At 48.3% G+C, this 21,264-nt stretch overlaps 1 protein-coding gene across 3 annotated transcripts; it reads left to right on the top strand.

Annotated features, from left to right (window-relative positions):
* Positions 1–235: 235 nt before the first annotated feature.
* On the top strand, positions 236–20,784 carry ABCC10 (ATP binding cassette subfamily C member 10). Of its 3 annotated transcripts, none has more exons than XM_053938119.1 (22): positions 236–2,211; positions 4,837–5,033; positions 5,958–7,326; positions 8,537–8,764; positions 8,963–9,119; positions 9,822–9,961; positions 10,421–10,500; positions 10,649–10,820; positions 11,811–11,909; positions 12,127–12,316; positions 12,688–12,765; positions 13,120–13,311; positions 13,744–13,879; positions 14,257–14,452; positions 15,184–15,527; positions 15,687–15,856; positions 16,163–16,323; positions 16,743–16,996; positions 17,300–17,445; positions 17,898–17,995; positions 18,190–18,302; positions 20,283–20,784. In XM_053938119.1, exons 2-22 carry the CDS (start codon positions 4,873–4,875, stop codon positions 20,416–20,418), a joined length of 4,620 nt encoding a protein of 1,539 aa, XP_053794094.1. In that variant the 5' UTR covers positions 236–2,211; positions 4,837–4,872; the 3' UTR covers positions 20,419–20,784. The 3 variants fall into 3 exon arrangements, with proteins under 3 accessions (XP_053794094.1, XP_053794097.1, XP_053794095.1); XM_053938122.1 differs by lacking the exon at positions 236–2,211 and adding an exon at positions 3,850–3,942; XM_053938120.1 differs by lacking the exon at positions 236–2,211 and adding an exon at positions 4,036–4,276.
* The last annotated feature ends 480 nt before the right edge of the window (positions 20,785–21,264 follow it).

Genomic DNA, 21,264 nt, shown 5'->3' with positions numbered 1-21,264 from the left:
TTGCCTTATAGCCAAAGGAAGTCTACAGGAGGTATTCTAGTGGTTTCTGATCATGGATTTTAGTGGCATTTGGAAGGTGAAAGATTCCAGATAATAAAAACTGAAGATAAAGTTCATTAAAGTGTCTTATCTGCACACCAGTAAGAAAACTGCTCATGGAAGAAGTGGTAGAAAGCAAGCAAACACCCTGCGTGTTGTGATGTTAAAAGAGTTCCTAAAATGCCATTTGTTGGAGACTGACCAGTGCTCATTGGCATTTTCTAGCACCCTGTCATCTTACTGACCATTGCCTTACAATTACAATTTATAATTGCAATTTATAAACTCATTTTCAACTAGATGTATTATCATCTTTTAACCACATGCCTTAGAAGCTAAGTTTTCAAAGGGACTGAGCATCCATAGTGGGATCCAGTTAAATTATTCCTAAAATCAGTACTGAAAACTGGGCCCAGTGGTGCAGAGCAAATTGAGACTTTTCACATCTTTGGAAGAGGAAGCACTACAGTTTGTCTCAAGGATTGAAAAAGTCAGGCAAGATCCTTACCTGCTTTGCAGAGGTTTTTGTAACATCCCTGCAATTGGTGTTCTAGACACTCACTGGATGACAGAGATGCCAGTCAGCCTGTTCTGGTAGAAGTTCAGCTCCTGAACTCCTCTTTGGAATTCCAAGGCTCATAGTTGAGCTTGCAATTAGCTGCTGCTTGGAGAGGTTTTAGCTAATTGGATGCTGAGGGCAATGTTGGGGTAATGAGATATCTCTGAATTCTCATTAGGCCCCAAATAAGAAAGGGGAGCAAATGACATTCAAGAAAGAACAGAATAAGAAAAGTTAGGAGTAGTTTTGTATGAACAAGTAAACAGAAATCAGAATTGAAGTTAATTCAGATTGGACCATTAGGTTAAGAAGCAGACCAGTGAAAAAGAAAAATGTAATACCTTAATTATAATTTTTTACCTTCTTGTCTGAGTCAAGACTAGATCCAGGGGCATGAGACAACCATCTAATGTTGAATGGCTAGGTTATGAGTAACAACAAAGACAGTTTCTGTGTTTCTATGACAGAATTTGTGTTCTCACAAGGAGATGCAGTAGAAGATACTCATCTGTCTTCTGAACTTGGCATTATTTTTTTCCCTGGAAAACAGGGCACAATATCTAGCTTGTGCCTTCAGGTCCAGGCAAAGCAGCCTGTTCATGAAAAATTTTGGACTGAGCCAAGTAATCAAACCTTCCTCAGCTGTGTCGTCATGGAATTTGAGGATGGTTCAGCTGATAGCAGAGTCCTGGCTGGGAGCACAGAAAACACATCCAAACAGACAATTGCTTTCAGAGATTTTACATCTATAATTACAAGGTTGATATTTCTGAATTTAAGGCTTGTCTAGGCTGGCTTCTGTTTCAGCTCAATATTTACTATAGCTGGGAAGTGGAATGGGCATGCAGCCTACACTGATTCCCTGAGTCCTGGGATTGGTATTAAGTAATCGGTTACAAAACAAACTCATCAGAAAAGGGGGAGGCAGCCTCCCTTTGCCAGATAGCGCTTCTTCACTGGGGATTTATCAATCTAGAGCATTAAAAAACCCTGGATAATAGTGAATAAAATCTGGCCTGCATGGCCTGTGGGGGTGGATTAAATTAAACCTAATGTTGGTGGGGTTTTTTTGCAATTTTGAATGCTGTGATTTTTTTTTTATAATTGCCAGGTGTATGATTATTTATAGTGCACAAGGTACTTTGTATGCAACATAGCCACCACACCACGTGCCCGCACATCTTACATCTGTCAAAAATATAGCAGTAAATGGTCTAGGCAGCAATATTCAGGAGCAAGAGAAATAGCCAAAAGGAAGCAGGAAAAGGAGGAATGTCTACTTAAATTCTTGCTGTGATGCTATTTAAATGCATTTATGCAGAACAGGCAAAGTGATTTCAGATCAGTTAGGGTGGATTGGTATTTTCCTGGAGTTCCTTTTTTAATACCCTTTTGTGTTTGTTTTCCCATATGAGTGTAGGCAGTGCTATCTGGACCAAAAAGGAATCCATGGCACGTGAAAGTTTTCCATCTTTCAGTTGAAGTGATAAAGTTCATGGTTTTGAACCTGAAGAGGTTAGGAGGGTTGAGCAAGCAGAATGCAGCACGTGAAAAAAGAGAAAGCTAAAATACAGTGTGGCTGAATGAAAAAGCTCTGAGAGTGATTAGTTCAGGTGAGAAAGGTTGTCTTTTGTCGATATGCGAGAACTTCTCTGGTATCTTATTAAGACACGGAAAGTACTTGTCCAGTTGGGGTTGTGGGTATTTTGAAGATATTTGTTTAGTTGGTTTTGGACATTTCTAAGTTGTTTGGGTTTGTTTGTTTTCATATGGAAATAAATAAGACATCAGAACCATGAAATCTGAAATCAGCTTCACTTCTGTGCAATTCAGTGTTTCAACCTCACACAACCCCTACTTGCTGTTTTGAGAGTTTACTGCTTTCACAGCATTTTTGTTGAAGGGAAGCTTCCCTGAGCAGAGAGGACATAAAGCTTACTCTCGAGGCCTCCTCAGGAAAGTTTAGTCTAGAAACCTTTGGATGACCTGTGGGGGAAAAGAGTGGGCTGGCCAAATACAGTGTACAGTATGTGTAGCTTGGTCATGTAAAAAGGCAACCTTTCAACTCTGACACACAAAGATTGCTGTCAGGCATGTGAGAAAATATTATTAAACAAGGAGATAGAGAGACTTGCAGAAAATGCACTCTCCTGCTCCTTTCAAGGAAGCTATAATTAGAGAATAGTGTGGCCACTGAGCTCTTGCTCTTAGCTGCTGTTCCACACTCCCTTAGCCAGATTGCTCTGTTTTCTCAGGAATGTCACTGATACTTTCCTTCCTCAGCACTACACTGATAACACCTCCAAGCTCAGAGAATGCTTTTTGTATCTCTGGTGAGCTGCATGTTGAAAGTAAAGTTTTCTGCCTGTGGTGATTATATGCTTATTTTCCCTGGCAAGAGAGTACTGAGGAAGGGTTTGGGACAGTTGAAGCATTCAGATCATCCGCTATAAAAATCACCAGTAGCAGCTAAAATTGCTAGGCAGTGGTGACATTTACAGCACTCTCCTGTTACTGTATAATAGTCCAGAGCAGATGGAGCTGGATGTCCTCTCCAGTTTGCTTTCTCTCATCTGGAAAGTTGTGCATTTGTTCCCCCCACTCCAATGCAACATACTCTTATAGTAAAGAATGAGTGTCACATTTGGGGGTGCTGCTTACATGTGTGTTCATGCTCCAGACAGTCACTGAACACAACACAGGTGAAACAGAGAGGATTTGTTTACCCTTTGTTATTCAGATGGTTGTGTTAGGTTAACATCACGATCTCTCACTGTGCCAGGAGACCTCTGCCATTGTGAGTAGACTAATATGTTATTGGCAAGGTGCTCTTATAATGTTATTTTCATCTTGTTGTAATGTCTACAACCAAAGAAAGCTGTATCTGTAAAAGTACATTTATACCTGTAAAAGCAGTGCTTGGGCTATACCTGCTGATGTTTGGATAACACAGTGGTCCAATATTAGTGTGCTGGTTGACACGGTGACACTGCAAGTCTGTAATGTGCACCCGGTGTCTGTCAGTTTGCAAACTGCTCAGATGCTGTGAGCCACAAATCATAGAAGGAACGGAGGGATATGATCACCAGGACAGAACTAGAGGAACTCTGGGGAAAATCACCCTTGTTCATGGCTGGAGCCTAGCTTTTAGTTTGGGTAATTTTAACCGGAAGACTGAAGTCTGAGCGGGCTGTGCGTGCTGCATTGGCTCGCTGTTGCCTCTCAGCTCGGCCTGCTGCTCCGGCCTGGATGCCGCCCGGGGCTCGCCCCGCCTCTGCCGGGGCTGTGGCGCGTCCTCCGGGCTTGCCAGGAGCGTGCGGGGCCTGCGCCGCGCGGCAGCCGAGGTACCGGGGCTGGGGGCAGCGGGGACAGCGGGGACAGCGGGGCCCGCCCGGCCCCGGGCACGTGGCGGCCGCAGCGCCCGCCCCCGGCCCGGCTGGGAGCTCCTGGGGCTGGCGCCGGCCCAGACCCGTGCCGGGGGCCGCTGTGCCGGGTGCTGCAGCGCCGGGGGCCGCAGCGCCGGGGGCCGCTGTGCCGGGTGCTGCCGTGGTGCTGCAGTGCCCCCTCTGCGTGCCGAGCTCGGTGCGGTGTCCGGTCCGTGGCGCTCAGCCGGCCTCGGGCTGGAGGTGGGACGGGCTGGTGCGAGCAGAAATCATTGTAAAGCCGAGGCCTTGCCAGGTGTGCTTCAGTCCGCGGGGCGGCACGCAGAGGGGGCTGGTTGGCCCGTCGTGTGTAGCTTACGGGTATCGCCTGCTTCTCAGGATGGGCACCAGCATCCTCCCTGCCGACTGGGGGATGTTTCACGTTACAGGCTGCCTTAAGGAGTACCTTGGTGGGAAGTGTTGTGAACGTGGAAATACAATTAATAGGTTATTGTTTAAGCAGCTCAGAATATTTTTCATACAAATCCGTATATAGGAAAATACTTTCTTATACTACTTACAGAGGATAAACTCACCTTGGGGGGGAAAAAAAAAAAAAAAACCATGGAAATTAGAAAGCGTCAAATTTCACAGGGCGTTGCAGTCCCAGGGTGACTTAAGGGAATAAACAAGATAATTTATTTTCAGCTGGAGCTTATCATTTTAAGAAGTCGATTGTATGATAGTGAGTGAACAATAGCCAGGCTTGGACTATGACCCAGGAACTTGCTTCTAGCTCTGTGTTAATTACTCATCACTCCATCTTGGACTGGGGCTGTAGTTCTTTACCTCATGCTGCTTTTTTTTTTACCCCAGGACATCCTGTCTCTCACACTGAATTACCAGCAAAGGATGGAAAACATCCTGGCTAGTTTGTGTGGGACCAGCCCAGAAGATCCACTCCCCGTGTGGGTTCGTGGCAGCGTTGGCCATTGCTTTAACCAGCTGACACTAAGTGTGATTCCTCATGTGATCCTTGCAGTGGTCAGTGCCTGCTTCCTTGGCACTCCGAGGTATGACGACTGACTTTCCTGGCTCCTTATTACTATGTTGGACTGGAGGTGGGGTGGAAAGGCTGGAAGTTGTATTTCCCTATCATGTGCTGAATATGTAATTAGGGAAGGACACAATATTATAATGCTATTATATTTGTCAGCATCCATTTTAATTCAGTGTACAGAAAGGAATGCAGAAAGAATAGAGGGGATTGTGGGCATAAAATCACAGAAAGTAATTAAAAACTTTTTCAGTGAATGAGGACTGGGGAAACTGGGAGTATTCTGGTAGAGGATATAAATCCAAGGTGACATAGAAGATGTATATAAGGCAATAAGAAATTTAGAGAAATGCAAAATTGTTTTTCTGTTTACCCTCTTCTGAAATTCCTAAACATGACAACATTCATTGATACTGAAAGGCCACAAAGAATCCAGTGATAATGAAGTATTTTGATGGGCAATAGATTATAAACTTTACAAGCACAGCATCACTGAAACTCACAGTGATAAAAATAATGTTTCTAGAAAAAATATCCGACAGACAAGGAAATCAAGGATCAGAAATGTGACAGAGAATTTCATCATCCAAAATTTGTGTTAAAGAGGTTAAATATACTTTTTCTTGCTGTTAATCCTAAGGATTAGAATCTGATTTGACCACAAAATATCATAATTTGCAAACAAATTTCTGTAAAGAAATGCTTTTCTTTGGTAGCGTCTAAATCTCTGGTGTTGACCAAAGAGTGGGCTATATTGACCCGATGTAGTTTAGCAATGCCTACAGACAGAAAATGTTACAGATCTAGGGAGGTGTATCCAGAAGGTTAAGTAGGAGTGGGTTTATAAACATGGGGAAGAGGAGAGGAAGAAAGGACAGTACTGACTGAGAGGTAGTGGAATTACAACTGTAATTTATTTCATTGCTCTTTCCTCCTCAAGGTCTGGCTCTGGTGTGCCTTGCAGGCCAAGCTGGGGGTGGAGAATCGCTACCTCCTTCTTACTTGCTGGCTTGTTCCTTGCTGACACCATCCCAGCCACCATTTCCCAGCAGGAGCTGGGCCCTGTGTACCTGGAAGTGCTGGCCAATGGCACTGCTGCCGTGACATGGCTGGTGCATGGCTTCGCTCTTTTCATGCTCTGCAGGTCCATTCACGGCTTTACCAGGGGCCCTGCAGCCCTGGCTCTCCTCACCCTCTCACCCCTACCTTCCTTCATCATCACACTGGTGTGGTACTGCCAGAGTGGGACAGCTTGGTCCCCTGCCCACCCTGGTGCCTCCTCCAGGTTTGCCATTCTCTGCCTGCAGCTGGCCTCTCTGCTTGCCTATGTGGTCAGCTACCTCTTCCCCACTGCTGGCAGGCAACACTTCCTCTCCATCAATTACTCCTGGCAGCAAGACCAGCCCATCTCAGAGCCAGGGATCCCGGTGCCTGACCCACAGAGAGTGGCAGAAGATGGTGAGAGCTGGCTCTCACGCTTCTTTTACACCTGGATGAACCCCATTATGGAGCGTGGCTACCAGCAGAAGCTGAACCAGCCACAGGACGTCTATGTGCTTCCTCACCAGCTCCAGACTGCCAGGGTCTGTGACCGGTTCTACTCTTGCTGGCAGAAGAAAGCAGCTCTTCAGCAAGCAGAGGAGGAGACAGTGTCTCTTACTAGCCCAGTCATTGCTGGAAGTGAAGGGAGTAGTGATGCTCCAGACAGCCCACACCACGCCCAGGAAGCTGTGCGCTTCTTGTCAGTCCTTCATGCGGCCTTTGGGCTTCGTTTCTACACCCTTGGACTTCTCAAGCTGGCTGACAGTCTGCTGGATTTTTCAGGTCCTCTGCTTCTGAACTTGCTGGTGAACTTCATGGAGTCACGTCAGGAGCCCCTGAGCCATGGGATTCTGTATGCCCTTGGGCTCTTTGCTGGCTCCTTCCTGGGCGCTCTCTTGCGGAGCCAGTTCAGGTACGAGATGAACAAGATGGCGCTGATGGTGCGGGCCGCCGTCATCTCTGCCATCTACCGCAAGGCTCTGCGTGTCAGCAGCACCAGCCTTGCCCGCTTCACTGTGGGGGAAATTGTCAACTTCATGAGCACAGACACCGATAGGTTGATCAACTTCTGCCAAAGCTTCCACGAGTTGTGGAGCCTGCCTGTCCAGCTTGCCATTACCCTCTATCTCCTCTACCAGCAAGTGGGGGTAGCCTTTCTGGGAGGTGTGGCCCTGGCACTGCTGCTCGTGCCCATCAACAAGATCATAGCTAACCGCATCATGGTGAACAACGAGAAGATGCTGAAACACAAGGACACACGAGTCAAGGTGAGGGGCAGTGGTGTCTCTCTGAGTTTGTATTTTTTCCCTGTTTGTCCCAGAACGTTGGCTTCCTGGCCACTGAGCATAGTCCAAAGCAGATTAATTGAATTACAGCTGTTGAGAAAAATGCCAGAAGGGACATACACACACACTTCGGTCAAGAGTTTCAGGGTGATGTAGTTTCACCACCCATAAGATTGTGACCCTTTAATGTCCTCTTTGGCTTGTCCCCTGGGCTAGTTTAGGTTCCCTTGCAAGTTTCTTTTCTGTGTGTAGTAAAGGTCAGACTCCCAATGGCTTCCTCTAGATATGCATCCATCCTATTGCTCCAGTGATGCCATCAAGGATGAAGTGGCTTTCAGTCTGGACAAAGGCAATGATCATGGATGTAATTTTATATGGCTCTAGGCTTGGCACCCTCAGTCATCTTTTCCACTGCTTTTCCCCTATTTGGAGTGCCATCTCTCCTCTCCACATATCAGACATTTGATTCCCACCTTTTAGTATTGTATCTCTAATTTGAGAAGACAGCAGTTTCACTCATGCTTTGGGAGCATGAAGCATAGGTCAACTCCCTGTCAGAACTGTTGGCAGCTTTAAAAATACTTATTTTCCCAACAGTAGGTGCATCTACCAGAGTTGTATCTGATTATGCTGAACTTTCTCTAACTGTTGTAAGACTGGTTTGCTGAATAAAGTCACTCTTGTTAGTTTTCTTTAATGTTGGGCAGTCAGCTTGCTCTACATATGCTGACCTGAGAACAGAAAGGAGAGGACTGCACTGTGCAGGGACACCAGAGTTCTGGAAATCAACCAGCCAGGCTCTGGATACAGACTAGCTGTGTCAGGGCAGGACCAGGCCTGAGAGTCAGACCTTATCTCGAGGCACTGTCAAGTCAACACAAGTAAATAGTATCCAGGCTGGAGCTAGCAATTCCACACATCCCTTCACCTGTGTTGTTCATCTTTCACTTGGAAGGTAGTGTAATATTTTGCCTTTTTATTGGTTGTGTGCAGCTTGGGTAGCTGAAGAAGCTGGTGGGATGGATGAGCACAAAGTTTCCAGTAGTTGTCACTTAAGTTTCTGCCTTTGTTAGCAATAAATCGTTCCTGACATTTCTAGCCTGACCCTTAGCAGGAGACAACTGCACACCCAGGCACAGCCCAGGCTGCCTGGGCAATGTTTGCTTGATGTTCTTTTCCTTGTTGCCTGCAGCTAATGACAGAGTTTCTATGTGGCATTCGTGTGATCAAGTTTTACGCCTGGGAGAAGCACTTCAGCACCAGAATAAAATCCTGCCGGGTTAAAGAGCTGCAGAAGTTACGGGCCGTCAGTTACCTGGATGCTTTGTGTGTGTACATGTGGGCAGCACTCCCTGTTGTTGTTTCCATTGCCATCTTTGTCACCTATGTCCTGTTGGGTCACCAGCTCACTGCCACGAAGGTGAGTAAGTAGTAGGGAGAGCTCCAGACTTGTCTTGTACAGAACACAGTCTACAGTGGAACTGCAATCCTGAGGCATCTTCTCTGGGAAACTAATGCATGTCTCTCCACAGCTCTTCAGGCTCTGACTGGTGAAGCTGTTTGGAGGATACAGGGGAGGTACTGGCTCCAGCTGATGGCTGTTTGCTTACCCATGCAGGTGTTCACAGCATTGGCCCTTGTTGGGATGCTTATTCTACCCCTCAACTGCTTCCCATGGGTGTTGAATGCGATTTTGGAGGCCAAAGTTTCCCTGGATCGAATCCAGCAATTCTTTGAACTCATGGACCAGGACCTGGAAGCTTATTATGCCCTAGGTAATGGTTAAGGAATCTGCCAGGCCTGAGACTCTGGTCAGCAGACATTCAGAGCAGAGAGATGACGTGCAAGGCCCAGGGGCAGTGCTGGAGGGCAGCTGGCTGTCCCCTGTGATTCAGGATGTTCAATTGGGTAGAGGCAGAGTGGATACACTTCACTTAATTTCTGTGGAAAGCAGGAGACAAAGCTATAACATTCCACTTTACCAACCATAAGCTGCTGCTTGTCCCAACAGAGCCATTAACATCCCAATAGAACAAGTGGCTCTGTCAGAGGACAGAGCTCTTCTGACACCGAAGCCATCAACAAACTTGGCTTCATGTGGCAGAAAGGCTTGAGTGGCTGCCCCTCTCCTGAGCCATATTAGCTCCTTTTCCTTCTTTCATTGCCTTTGGCCAGCTCCCTGCCATTCTTTTACCTCCAGCAATAATAAAACCAGGTTATATCCTTACAGTGTCTCCCTGGCAGCCATGTGTGTCTGGTGTGAGCTGGAGACAGAAGGGTTGGAAGAAGGGATGTATAAGTTTAAGGGCAAGTCAGTAGGCAAGAGTCTCATTCTGTGGTTGGGTCAGAGGCACCATGCAGTGCTTTATCCATGTTCTGCCTTTGGGAACAAAGCTGATGATATTTGTGATGCCAGGTGCCTTTAATTTTCTGGTCTTCTCATAGCAATGTTTTGCTGTTTGGCTTTTCACTTGTAGATAGCCCTTCAGATACTGCTACTGCCATGGAGATGCAATGTGCAGCCTTCTCATGGGTGCCAGTTGAGGACAAAAGCACCAGGCAGCCCTCATCCTCAGGCACTCTGCAACTGCACATCGAGAACCTGTCAGTGAGAAAGGTAAGCAATGACATGGGAGGTAATATAGAAAACTGGTACTACAGAAACTAGAAATAATGGAGCAGAGGTGGCATGTTTTCCTCAGTCCAGGAGCTATGCATCAAAATCTTCTCTTGGTCAAGAGGCACGGGACACATATTACATCTCAGAGCTGAAAGGCTCTAGAGAATATCCATGGCTTACAGACAGGAGATGAAATAATTCTCTCTGCTTTCTACTATTGCTGCTGGAGACAACTGGACAGGGAACAGAGCAGGGCTCTAGAGTTAACACTCCTTGCAAATCTGTGTCCTGTCATATCGGGAGTCTGGTTTACCTGACAACTGTACCCAGCTGCACTGCTGAACATGAGATGGTCCTAGCAGTCAGCTTCCTTACAGGCTACGTGTGGGTCAAGAAATCTGGACAAGCTACCCTGTATTAGCACATCAGGTTGCTTCTTTTTATTTCCCTTTGCAGGGAATGCTCCTGGGGGTTGTTGGGAAGGTTGGCTCTGGCAAAAGCTCTCTGCTTGCAGCCATCACTGGAGAGCTCATTAAGTAAGTAGCCTAAAGACTTTTCCCTGCCTGGTCCCTCCATGCTATGGCAGGTGGGAATTGTCCAGTGCTATTCCATCTTGTAAGTAATTTTGATCTGCCAGCAGTTTTCCTTTGTTGCCCTTTATACCTACTTCTGTTGTGCTTGCAGACAAGGTGGACGAGTGTATGTTTGTGACCTGGAGCAAGGATTTGGTCTGGCCACACAGGAGCCTTGGATACAGTTTACCACTGTCCGCAAAAACATCCTTTTTGGGCGGGAATATGATGCCAGACTGTATGAGGAGGTGCTGGAGGCCTGTGCCCTCTCCGAGGACCTAAATGTGAGTGCCTAGGCTGGAAACCTTCCTGGGCCTTCTTGGCAGGCTTTTGCATCCATCCTGAGCCTCACTGGGATCAGTGTTTATTGTTTCAGGGTGCAGACTGCTGTTCCAATGTCCTGTCACACAGTGTTGCTCTGATTACCAAGCCCACACCATTCCTAGTGTGCCCATACTTCTTTAAGGTGTGAAGTCACTCTTGTAGCACTTTGGGTGGTTTCTTCTGCTGCTGAGCCAAAAGCTCTTCATGCTGGGGAAAGGAGTTGTTCTTGCAGAGCTGATGACTGTTGAGTTTTTCAGTCAGAACTTATCAGCAGCTGATGCTTTTTTGGGGCGAGGATCAGAAGCAACTTCTTTGCAGTTTTGAAGGGCTAAGTCAGTGCTCCTGACATATATTCTAAGTTTGAGGTTTATGACTGTATTAGCCAGTAAACCTGGCTGTATATATGGTAGGAATATAGCCTTCTCCCAGTTTATAAGCTGATGCCTGATTTTCTGAAGTGCCAGGCTTTAGCAGCTGCTGTTTATTTTGGCTGGAGCTATGAATACTCTGTAAAGGCAAGATTTTTATTTGAGATTTTGTAGAGTACACCTATGCTACCAAACTGAGAGGAGTCTTATTTCCAGGTATTGAAATTAGGTAGTTTTTACTGCTATACTGTTTGGAAGGACCCTGACATAATTTTGATGCAGGCACAGCTCTTGTTCTCACAGAAAAATTACTGTGTACAATTACCTTGGACCAGAAGTTGCTCTCAATGGGTAGTTCAGATGTGACCACCCTATTCTGGAGTGTAAGAGATTTTCGTTGCATAAATAAAGCTTGCTGGTTGTCTGTAGAACCAGTGTATAGACTGTTGCATTGTTTAATTGTTGGTAAGGTGTCAGCCTTAGAAATTACTGCCAGAGACTGGAGAGGGGCCCCTGTGTCCTGATGTGGGAAACCCCAGCAGTTTCTTGTCCCTTTCTAAATTATTTTATTGAATATTTCAGATTTTACCAGCAAGTGACCAGACAGAGGTGGGTGAAAATGGTGTGACACTCAGTGGGGGACAGAAGGCTCGAATAGCCCTTGCCAGAGCCATTTACCAGGTAAATAACAAGGGAGTTACTGTGTGGCAGATCATGTTGAGTCAAATATAACAAGGCTGGAAGCACTCTGCTGTACAGTTCTGGCAGCATGTCTTTAAAGCACATTGTGCTAGCCTAAAGGTGCTGCCCCATGGAGACACTTGGACTTTTCTCTACAGCACTGCCTGCTCCAGCAGGGCCAGCAGCTGTATCCTTTTTTCTTTTGTCCTCCTCCCAGGAGAAAGAACTTTACCTCCTTGATGATCCCCTGGCTGCTGTTGATGCAGATGTAGCCAACCATATTATGCGGAAATGCATTTTCGGAGTTCTCAAACATAAGACCAGGGTCCTTTGCACTCACAGGACAGAGTTTTTGGAGAAGGCTGATGCCTTGTTGCTGATGGACAATGGCAGGATAGTTAAGACAGGTACACTGTCTTCTCAGGCATTCACTTGTGCCTGTGTCTTGGAATGGCTTGAGGGGATTAGGATTAACTAGTGGGGAACCCAATGATAAAAGAGGACACTGAGAGCACTGCATGTGGGTGAAGATGGGGTGGAAGAGAATGTGCAGATGTACAGATAAAACAGAACAGCCCTAGATGTGGGGAGCTGATGAGGCAGAAGGATGTAACAGGTTGAATGGAGTGGAGCCTTCAAGGGTACAGTTGCTGTGTAATGTGGGGAATGTTATGAGAGAACAAAACTGGGTCATTTCACAGCAAGAGGAAGTGGGAAGGTGAAAAGTTGTCACCTGCTCCTCACAGATGCTGAAGAATTTGCATGTCTCTCTTCGCAGGCACACCAGCTGATATCCTGCCACTTGTTGAAGCCTTCCCCAAGTTCAAGGATACCGACAAGGAGCATAAGGATAAAGGTCTGTTTCTGATGAGCTTAAGGGGTAGCTGGGGCATCACAGCTGACCTTCCAGACAGAACCTGTACCTGATGGCTGCTGGCTTTATCTTGTTCTGCTGTGGCAGTGCTGATATGTGGGTGCTGTATACACAGAAGGACAGGAGGCCCACATATCATTGGGTATTGGTCTGGGGCAGTATTTGAAGCTGTTGTTCCACAAAGAACTGCCCGGGTTAGTGCACCTGTCTTGCAAGAGGAGAGAGGAGGGGAAAAAGTGTCACTCATAGTTTAGACTTGCTCTGTTCACATTTAGGAACAGCTGCAGGAAGAATTTAACACTTCACTGACCTTTGCTTTTGCATCCATAACCACAGCCCCTAATGAACAGGAACAGGAAGAGGCCATAAAGACAGAAGCAGAAGAACCAACCCAAAACAATAATCTCATCCACAAGGAGGAAGAGAAGAAGGAAGGGGCAGTGGCTTTTCAGGTGTACAAGGCCTATTGGATGGCAATGGGCAGCTGCTTGGCAATATCAATCCTCTTCTCACTGTTCCTGATGCAAGGTGAGGCAGTGACCCAGCAGCACATCTCTTCAAACACTCCTCTTCTCTTGTCTCATTCCCTGGTTGCATGGAGTCTGGAAGGAAAGACACCAGGGCTTTAAACACTCTCCCTGTAGCAGGAAGGCCACTTTTCTGTTCCCCAAATTAAAGTAGCTCAAAGAGCTACTTTAGCAGGGAGGAGGAGGCACACGTGGGAACTGTACCTGGCATCTCGCTGCTGCATTTGCATTACTGTACCTCTAGCAGTGCTGTGTCGCTGCTGCAGCTCAAGGCTGTTCACTTGCTCCTGCTCTACTACTAACAGGGGAAAGACTATACTGGGCAGCAAGACTATGCAAAAGTTGTCCAGCAGCTTCCCCTTCAGCTTGTCTGCTTCATGTTTGCTGATCCAGAAATAGAATTTCTCTTTACATAGTCTGTCTTTCTCTGTAGCATCCAGAAATATCTCAGATTGGTGGCTGTCATACTGGATCTCCAGCATATCCCAGACAGCAAATACCTCTGTGATGGCCTGCTCAGCTTCCCTGCCTTCTCCAGAGCTGCTTCTCTTCTCCACTGCTGGGCTTGTGTAAGTGAATATGGTCCAGAGGTGCCAAAGGGAGCAAGAAATGTCCTTAAGTGCATTTCTGGTGAAGATCCTGGAGAGCAGGGATAGATAAACTGACCACTTCACTTCAGGGGATGTGTGTGGCTGCTTTGACAAAGAGAATCAAAATCCCTGACCCTATGACGTGCCAAAAAGGCTTCTGTCTGGGGCTGATGGAAGACTCCTAGCTGCATAGTAATCAGAGTATTTGTCCCCACATGCCAAAGGGGTGTAACAGGAGTATCAGGCTAAAGTATCCTGATTTCCCTTGGAGTATGCTCTTGGGTTCTCATGCCCTGTCTGTGAGTTTACTGTCAGGAGGATGTTGGCAGATTCATAATCTTCCTCCTTTTTTCCAGTTCCCCCATTCAAGATCTGGACAAGACCCCAGGCCCTCCCAATGGCTCAGTGGACGTGAATTTCTACCTGATAGTTTATGGGAGCATTGCAGGGGCCAATTCTCTCTTCACCATTATTCGGGCGTTCCTCTTTGCTTATGGTGCTCTCCGTGCTGCCGCTGTCATTCACGATCGACTGCTCCAAAGGGTTCTAAAGGTAATGGGCACAAAGTCCAGAGCAGGCTGAGCCTCCTGCAAGCTGCCATTCTTCTCATAGCTGGGAGTACAGGTGTGGGAGATAGATTAAGGTTTCTGTTGGTATTGGCTGGTAGGATTGTATTCAAAAAGGGCTGCACCACAGCCAGCGCAAGGGGCCAATAATCTGTGGTTCAGAATGTGTCCTGTTCATTCCATGGACGGATGATTTATGGCTCCCACCTGCATCTGTTCACTCATTAGCCTTAGATGTATAGCCAGTCAAGTCAAAGTAGCTTTTACAGGATGGTGAGTTCAGGTTTAGATGAGATTGGAAGGAGTTATTAAGCAAGATCTAGGGCTGATGCTGGCATGTGTCAGTTAACTTTAGGTTTTTGGCTTCCTTGGGTCCTCAGGCTGGAATTAGGATTAGGGGATTGTAAATTCGGATTGGTGGCTAGATGTACCTTGCTACTGTTGGGCCATCATGGTGTCCGAATGCCTGCTTTCTCAGTAGCTGTCAGCCATTCGATACAGAAGGAGTGCTTCCTTTTACCATGCAAACAACATGAGTTGTTTGGCTGCTAGTGGATGCTGGCTTTGGAGGCTGAGGTGAGGAAGTGGGTTGTGGTGGCCACCTCCTTGTGGCCTTATCTGCTCCCCTTGGTGCTGCTGTCCTGCGCACTGTTCTGTTCACGCTGTGGTTGGATCTCACCACAGCTGACTGGCTCTTACTGTCTGGTTCCCTCACAGGCCACAGTCACCTTCTTTGACACCACACCAACAGGCCGGGTCCTGAACCGCTTCTCCTCAGACCTGTACTGTGTGGATGACAGCCTGCCATTTATCCTCAACATCTTCCTAGCCAACATCTACGGGCTCTTGGGCATGCTGCTGATAATGACCTATGGCCTCCCTTGGATTGGTCTGGTCTTGCTCCCTCTGGCTGTAGTCTACTTCTTCATTCAGCGCTATTACCGATTCACATCCCGGGAGCTCAAGCGCCTCTGCAGTGTCACCCTGTCTCCCATTTACAGCCACTTCTCAGAGACCCTCTCAGGACTGAGCACTATCAGAGCCATGCGGGCAACGAAGAGGTGAGCAGGAAGCACAAGCACCCAGAGAGACAGAGCTTTGGCTTTATAGGCCAAGGCCTTCCTCTTGTGGGGCTGGTTATAGGGTGGCTGGAATGCCCTTTGTCTGGAACACTGGGAGAGGAATTTGAGTGGTGCAAACCTCTGTTGTGTGCCTGACAGGTTTGAGTTGGAGAATCAGCTGCGTCTGGAGCAGAACCAGCGCTGTCTCTTTGCCAGCAACACAGTGATGGAGTGGCTGGACATCCGCTTGCAGATGATTGGGGTTGCTGTGGTTACTGCTATTGCAGGGATTGCCATCATCCAGCACCAGAAGCAGCTGGGAAATCCAGGTAGACTGCCAGGGACTGATCTATGTCCAGTCCTAGGCTTTGCCCAAGGGGTTCCTCCTCTCCCAGCCCAGAGCTAAATATTTTCCTACACTGGGGTAAGATCCAGAGCTCCTGCTTCCTGTCCCTAGCAAGTCACCCACAGTGTAATGCTTCAGCTCCTGTCTCTGCTCCTGTGTGTCCCCAACCTCAAGTGTGACCCCAGACTTCAGAGTCCTGACTTTTCCTTTGTTTTTTTTTTGTCTGCCCACCAAGATGTCAGCTCCTTCCCTGCCACTGACATTCTTGTTTATGCTTTTGTCCTCACAGGACTTGTGGGCCTGGCACTCTCATACGCCCTGTCTGTCACAAACCTGCTCTCAGGCCTCATAGCCAGTTTCACTCACACAGAGATGCTGATGGTGAGTGTGGAGAGGACAGAGGAGTACACCACAGACATCCCCATGGAGCCCCAGGATAAATTGGTCCAGGTAAAAGTACAAATGTGTTCTCAGGTACTGGCCCATCTTCTCACCCTTTGCCCTGCACTTGCCCCCTGGGGAGATCACAGGGTTCCAGTGAATGGGTGGAGGGCTCTCCGCACAGAAACCACCTTGATTGCTCATCTTTTACTAGTATATCTCCTGGGGAGGATGAATCTCTGGCAGGAACTGGTGAAGGCTGGGGTGATGGGAAGGAGTAGGGAAGCAGAATGGGTGCTAGATACAAGCTGTGATGGAAGAACAAGCCTAGGAGTGGGCTGGAGGTGGGACTGGGCTGTGTGTTAGTTCTGCTCAGAAGCCAAGCAACCATCTAAAAGGGAAGGGTGGGACTTGGACTGTGGGGAGGTGATGCTGAAGATGACAATCAATCATTATCATACCCTTTCTCATCTGTGTATCCCTCTTAGGTTTCTGCTGACTGGCCAAGTGAGGGGCTTGTGGAGTTCCAGCAAGTGGTCCTGGCATACAGAGCAGGCTTGCCTAATGCACTTGATGGCGTGAGCTTCACTGTTTACCCTGGAGAGAAGCTGGGCATTGTGGGTCGCACAGGATCTGGGAAATCCACCCTTTTCTTGGCCCTTTTCCGTATGGTGGAGATGAAATCAGGCCTGATTCTCCTCGATGGTGTTGACAGCCAGCTGGTGGGCTTGGAGGAGCTGAGGTATGGCTGAACAGAGTGAGGGGTAGCTGACGGTGGCTGAGAGCTGTCAGTGGCCGGATGCCAGAGTGAGAAGCAAAGGACTCACTGTTGTGGCACCCTCTTTTCTAATTGTGGCAGCTTTTTATGAGTCCCTCTGTTGTTTGTCAACAGTTGTGCTAAGGAAACCAGGCTGAATATGTGACCCATGTCTCTGTGCCTCTATGATTTGTAGCAAACTAAGACACCTCATGAAAAAAGAAGTAGCAGATCTTTGCTTTTCTGCAGAACCCATCCCATGAACCCTCAGCTTTTGCTTGCTTGCAGATCTAGGCTGGCCATCATCCCGCAGGATCCATTTTTGTTCAGTGGCTCAATCAGAGAAAACCTGGACCCCCAGGGAAAGCGGACGGATGCTGAGCTCCGTGAGGTGCTGGAGCAGTGCCACCTGTGGGATGCTGTTACTCAGATGGGTGAGTTGGAAACCAGTGAGAAGCAGCTGATGAGTGCGGGTTCTGCAAGAGGAGGGAAGGCCTTAGCTGAGGCAGGGAACTGAGGTGGATGCAGTAGGGAATGGGTTAGGCAAGGTTAGAACCAGTGTGGGAACAGGTCAGTGGGACCCGGTGGCATTACCTGGCATTATGGAGGCAAATGGACTGGGAGGTGATGGATTGGGTGGCAGAAGTTCTCTGGTGAGACCAGGCCTCGGTGGTTTTAGAGGAGTAGCTGAGAGATAAGCCAGGCCTTAGTTCTAAGGGAACTGTGCCAGATGTTGCTTGTGTCTAAGTGTAAAGGCTCCAGTTCCTAAGGCCTGGGCCTGAGCAGAATTGGGATTTTGTGTACTTCTGGGAAAACCTTGGACTGGTGGAGCTGTTTGAGGCCCTGTGCAGATGATGCAGGTGACTGCTGATCTTGATCCCTGCAGGTGGACTGGACAGTGAGCTGGGAGAGAGGGGAAAGAGTCTGTCTGTGGGACAGAGGCAGCTGGTGTGTCTGGCCAGAGCCCTCCTGACACAGGCCAAGGTGAGTGCCCTGCCTCCATCGGAGCAAGGGGAAGGGTGACCTGTTGGTGGCTCTCTGGGGACAGCAGAGGAGAGCGCTGCAGAGTTGGAGGTGTAATGGGAACAGATATCCTAACTTCTCAGGCTGTCTCTAACCAGGGAGTGGGGTCTCTGCTGTGGTGCTTGGGAGCTCCCTTCACTCTCTGTCCCTGGCAGGTGCTGTGCATCGATGAGGCCACAGCCAGTGTGGATCAGAAGACAGACCAGCTGCTGCAGCAGACCATCCGCCAGCGCTTCGCTGACAAAACTGTTTTGACAATTGCTCACAGGTATGGAAGAACCTCTGTGCCTAAAGTCATCCTACCACTCACACGGAGAGGTGGCTGCACATGCCATGCCTGGGCCTCAAGCTGAGCATGGAGGTCTCTGTGATAAGATTTTTCAAGTGCCAAAGCTGGACCTTGCCCTTTGGCTTTTCTGCTGGGTGCTGGGAACAACTGGATGTGAAAAGGGGAAAATGTTGTACCCAGAAGTTGGTGTCAGCAAAGGCAAAAATGCCACATCATAGCACAGATTTCTCTTCCTGGGCACTGCATGCTGGCATCGGTAGGGCAGATGAATCGTTCCTTGTGGTTCTGCCACATTAGGGCGAGGAGTAATGGAGAATTATCCTATGGAAAGGGGCAGTGTGGAGATAGTGGAGGAGCAAGTGTCCTTGGCTCAGTAGAGGGCAGTGCAGGACAGCCGGCAGCAAAGGGCTGCAGCTAGCTCCTGGATAGTTCTGTCTTGCAAAATCCTGAGTTTTAGTACCTTATGCCAGCATGATAGACACTGCCCAGGCAGAACAGGACAACAGTGATTGCCTCCCATCTGAGAGATTAAGAGTACAATCGGTGGATGGTTGCAGTCAGAGGGAGGAGGGCAAAACATGAATACTGCAGAGAAGGGATGGATCAGCATTAGGTGTTGTTCTCTGCTCTTACTCTTGCCAAGTGGAGGAGTGTTTGGAGGAGAGTTATGCAATTGTATGGAGGGTGTTTTCAAAGCACAGAGGTTACCACAAAAATAAAAATCAAATGAGCAGGTGGCAGGGGCTGGTGTCCTGCTGCACAGGAGTGGGAGTGATGGATGACAGGCAGGGTGGGCTGGGCCTGGCAAGTGAATCAACTGGGTCTTGTTAAATACATTATGTAGGAGGGAGGCAGGAGGGGTGTGAAGGGAATGTGGTTCCTACACTAAGGATGTTAGCCATAAATAGAGTAGAAGTGCAAGAGCACTGTGGGCTGAGGTGTGTGTTTGGGTTGGGTGTGGGGAGGCCACCTTTGATGGGGGAATAATTAAAGAGGAGAAACAGTGGAGGAAGGAGTGGCGGAAGGCAAAGCAGCAAGACTGAGTTGAAGATGGCCCCAGCCCCTTTTCCACTGGGATGAAGAGCAATGGGGGAGAGCAGTAAGGAGAGAGACGTGATGATGGGATTGTTTTGTATCCATAGTTTTTCCATGCCATTCAGCTTTGGGTAAAAAGGATGGGAGATGACTCTGTACTTGTCTCTTGCCCCTCCAAGTCATTTCCAGTGCTGCAGCCTGCACTCTCTTGGAGATGAATGTGTAACCAGACTCTTGAACTCCATAATGCCTTTTACCTGTTCAAATCCTGTGTAGTGTCTTCCTTGTGATTTGCAGATTCATAGGGTTGTAGTTTCACGCTAAATGGGGCACAACTGTGCAAAAACATTCCTGCTGCCCTGTCTTCCCTATCCAGAACCAGAGGTTGCTGCTCTGCTGGAGGTCTGGGCAGACCTGGGCTCTTATGTGTGCAGTGGGTCCTGTGGTTGGCTGTCTGGCAAGTACAAATCCGGTGGTGGTGGTAGCATAAGCAAAGATGCTAGACTGCAGGGGAATAACAGCTGATGCACAATTTCTGCTGCCCTTGGGAGGTGGAAAGTGAGGAAATGTTGGGGCAAATAAAGCAACTCACTAACCCCTGTGGGGATGGAGACATTTTGTGCAACCCCAGAATCAGGCATGCCCTGAGCTTCCCCCCACAGAACTTCCCTCTGTGTTCCTGGTGCCTTGCCATGCCCAGCAACTAGAAGGCATCACTGTGCTCTCCTAAGAGGTGCTGCATTTCAGCAGCGAGCAGGGGCTCTTTGGGGAGCTGCACTGCACTGTGACCTTGAGTGCAGAGGGAGATCCTCCACAGCTCCTAATGCTGGGCATGTCTTGGGCCACCCTTAACAGCAGGGGAAGCATTATCCAAAGCTTCTCCTCAGATCCAACAATGTGTGTCCTGGCATTTGTTGTCCACAGGCTGAACACCATCCTGGACTCGGACCGCGTGCTGGTGATGCAAGCTGGGAGAGTGGCAGAGCTGGATTCGCCCGCCCGCCTAAGCCAGAAAGATGGCTCCTTGTTCCAGCACCTCCTGCACAGCAGGCAGCAATGATCTCCCTCCTGGGCTCAGCCCAGGCAGCCCATCAGCTGGGTGCCTGGCTTTCCTCTCACCTCAGACACCAGCTCTGTCCCTGCAGGGCCTGCTGAGGTGAGGGAGGGGCTTATTCCTGTCTGCAGGCAGCAGCTGTGTGTCCTCAGGGATGGACTGGAGTGTGGCATTGTGGCCTTTCCTTTAATAGGGAAGATGTGACCTGCTGTTTAGAGTTATGCAAGCCTGGTTGGTGGGATCCTGCTCCCCTCCAAGACTTCCCTTTGAGATTACAGAGGGATTTTCTACTCACTGAAGAATCAGTAACTCCTACTTTGAGACTTACTCTGACATACACAATGTAAAATAAAGTGGAAATATCCTTGTGAAGCTGTTGATTCAGGTCCTTAGCCCTTTTCCTCATCAGACACTTGCATTCTTATGAGATACAAGAGTGGTGCCCTCTCTACAAAGACAACCCTACCTTACTCTCTACTATTCCCAGAAGGCTTTTCCAAGCCCAGAAGGTTGCACCCAGGGACCTTGCTACTTTTCCTCTGGTTTTCAGTGGAGAAGGTCTTTCCCTGAAGGGGCTAGAATGCAATTGCATTAAAGGCCTCTAAGGCTAGTTTATTTCAAGACCACTCCCTCAAGGGAAATTCTCTATCCCTCCTGCCCTGCTTCCAGCTGCACAAAACCCACAGCTGCTGTCAGTTTTAGGATCTTGCTTTTGCCATAGGCACCTGGGACTCTTCCTTCCCAACACTCTTAAGGCAATGCCTAGCCCACACCTTTGCTATGCTGTCCAGGGGTAGATGCCATTCCTTTTCCTGAGGCTGTAGGAGCCATCCCCATCCCTGCAGATGGAGA

The sequence above is a fragment of the Vidua chalybeata genome, chromosome 3 (assembly GCF_026979565.1).
Source record: "Vidua chalybeata isolate OUT-0048 chromosome 3, bVidCha1 merged haplotype, whole genome shotgun sequence".
Lineage (NCBI taxonomy): Eukaryota > Metazoa > Chordata > Aves > Passeriformes > Viduidae > Vidua > Vidua chalybeata.
Note: the sequence above shows the minus strand (reverse complement) of the source record. Positions and strands in the feature narration are given on the sequence as shown.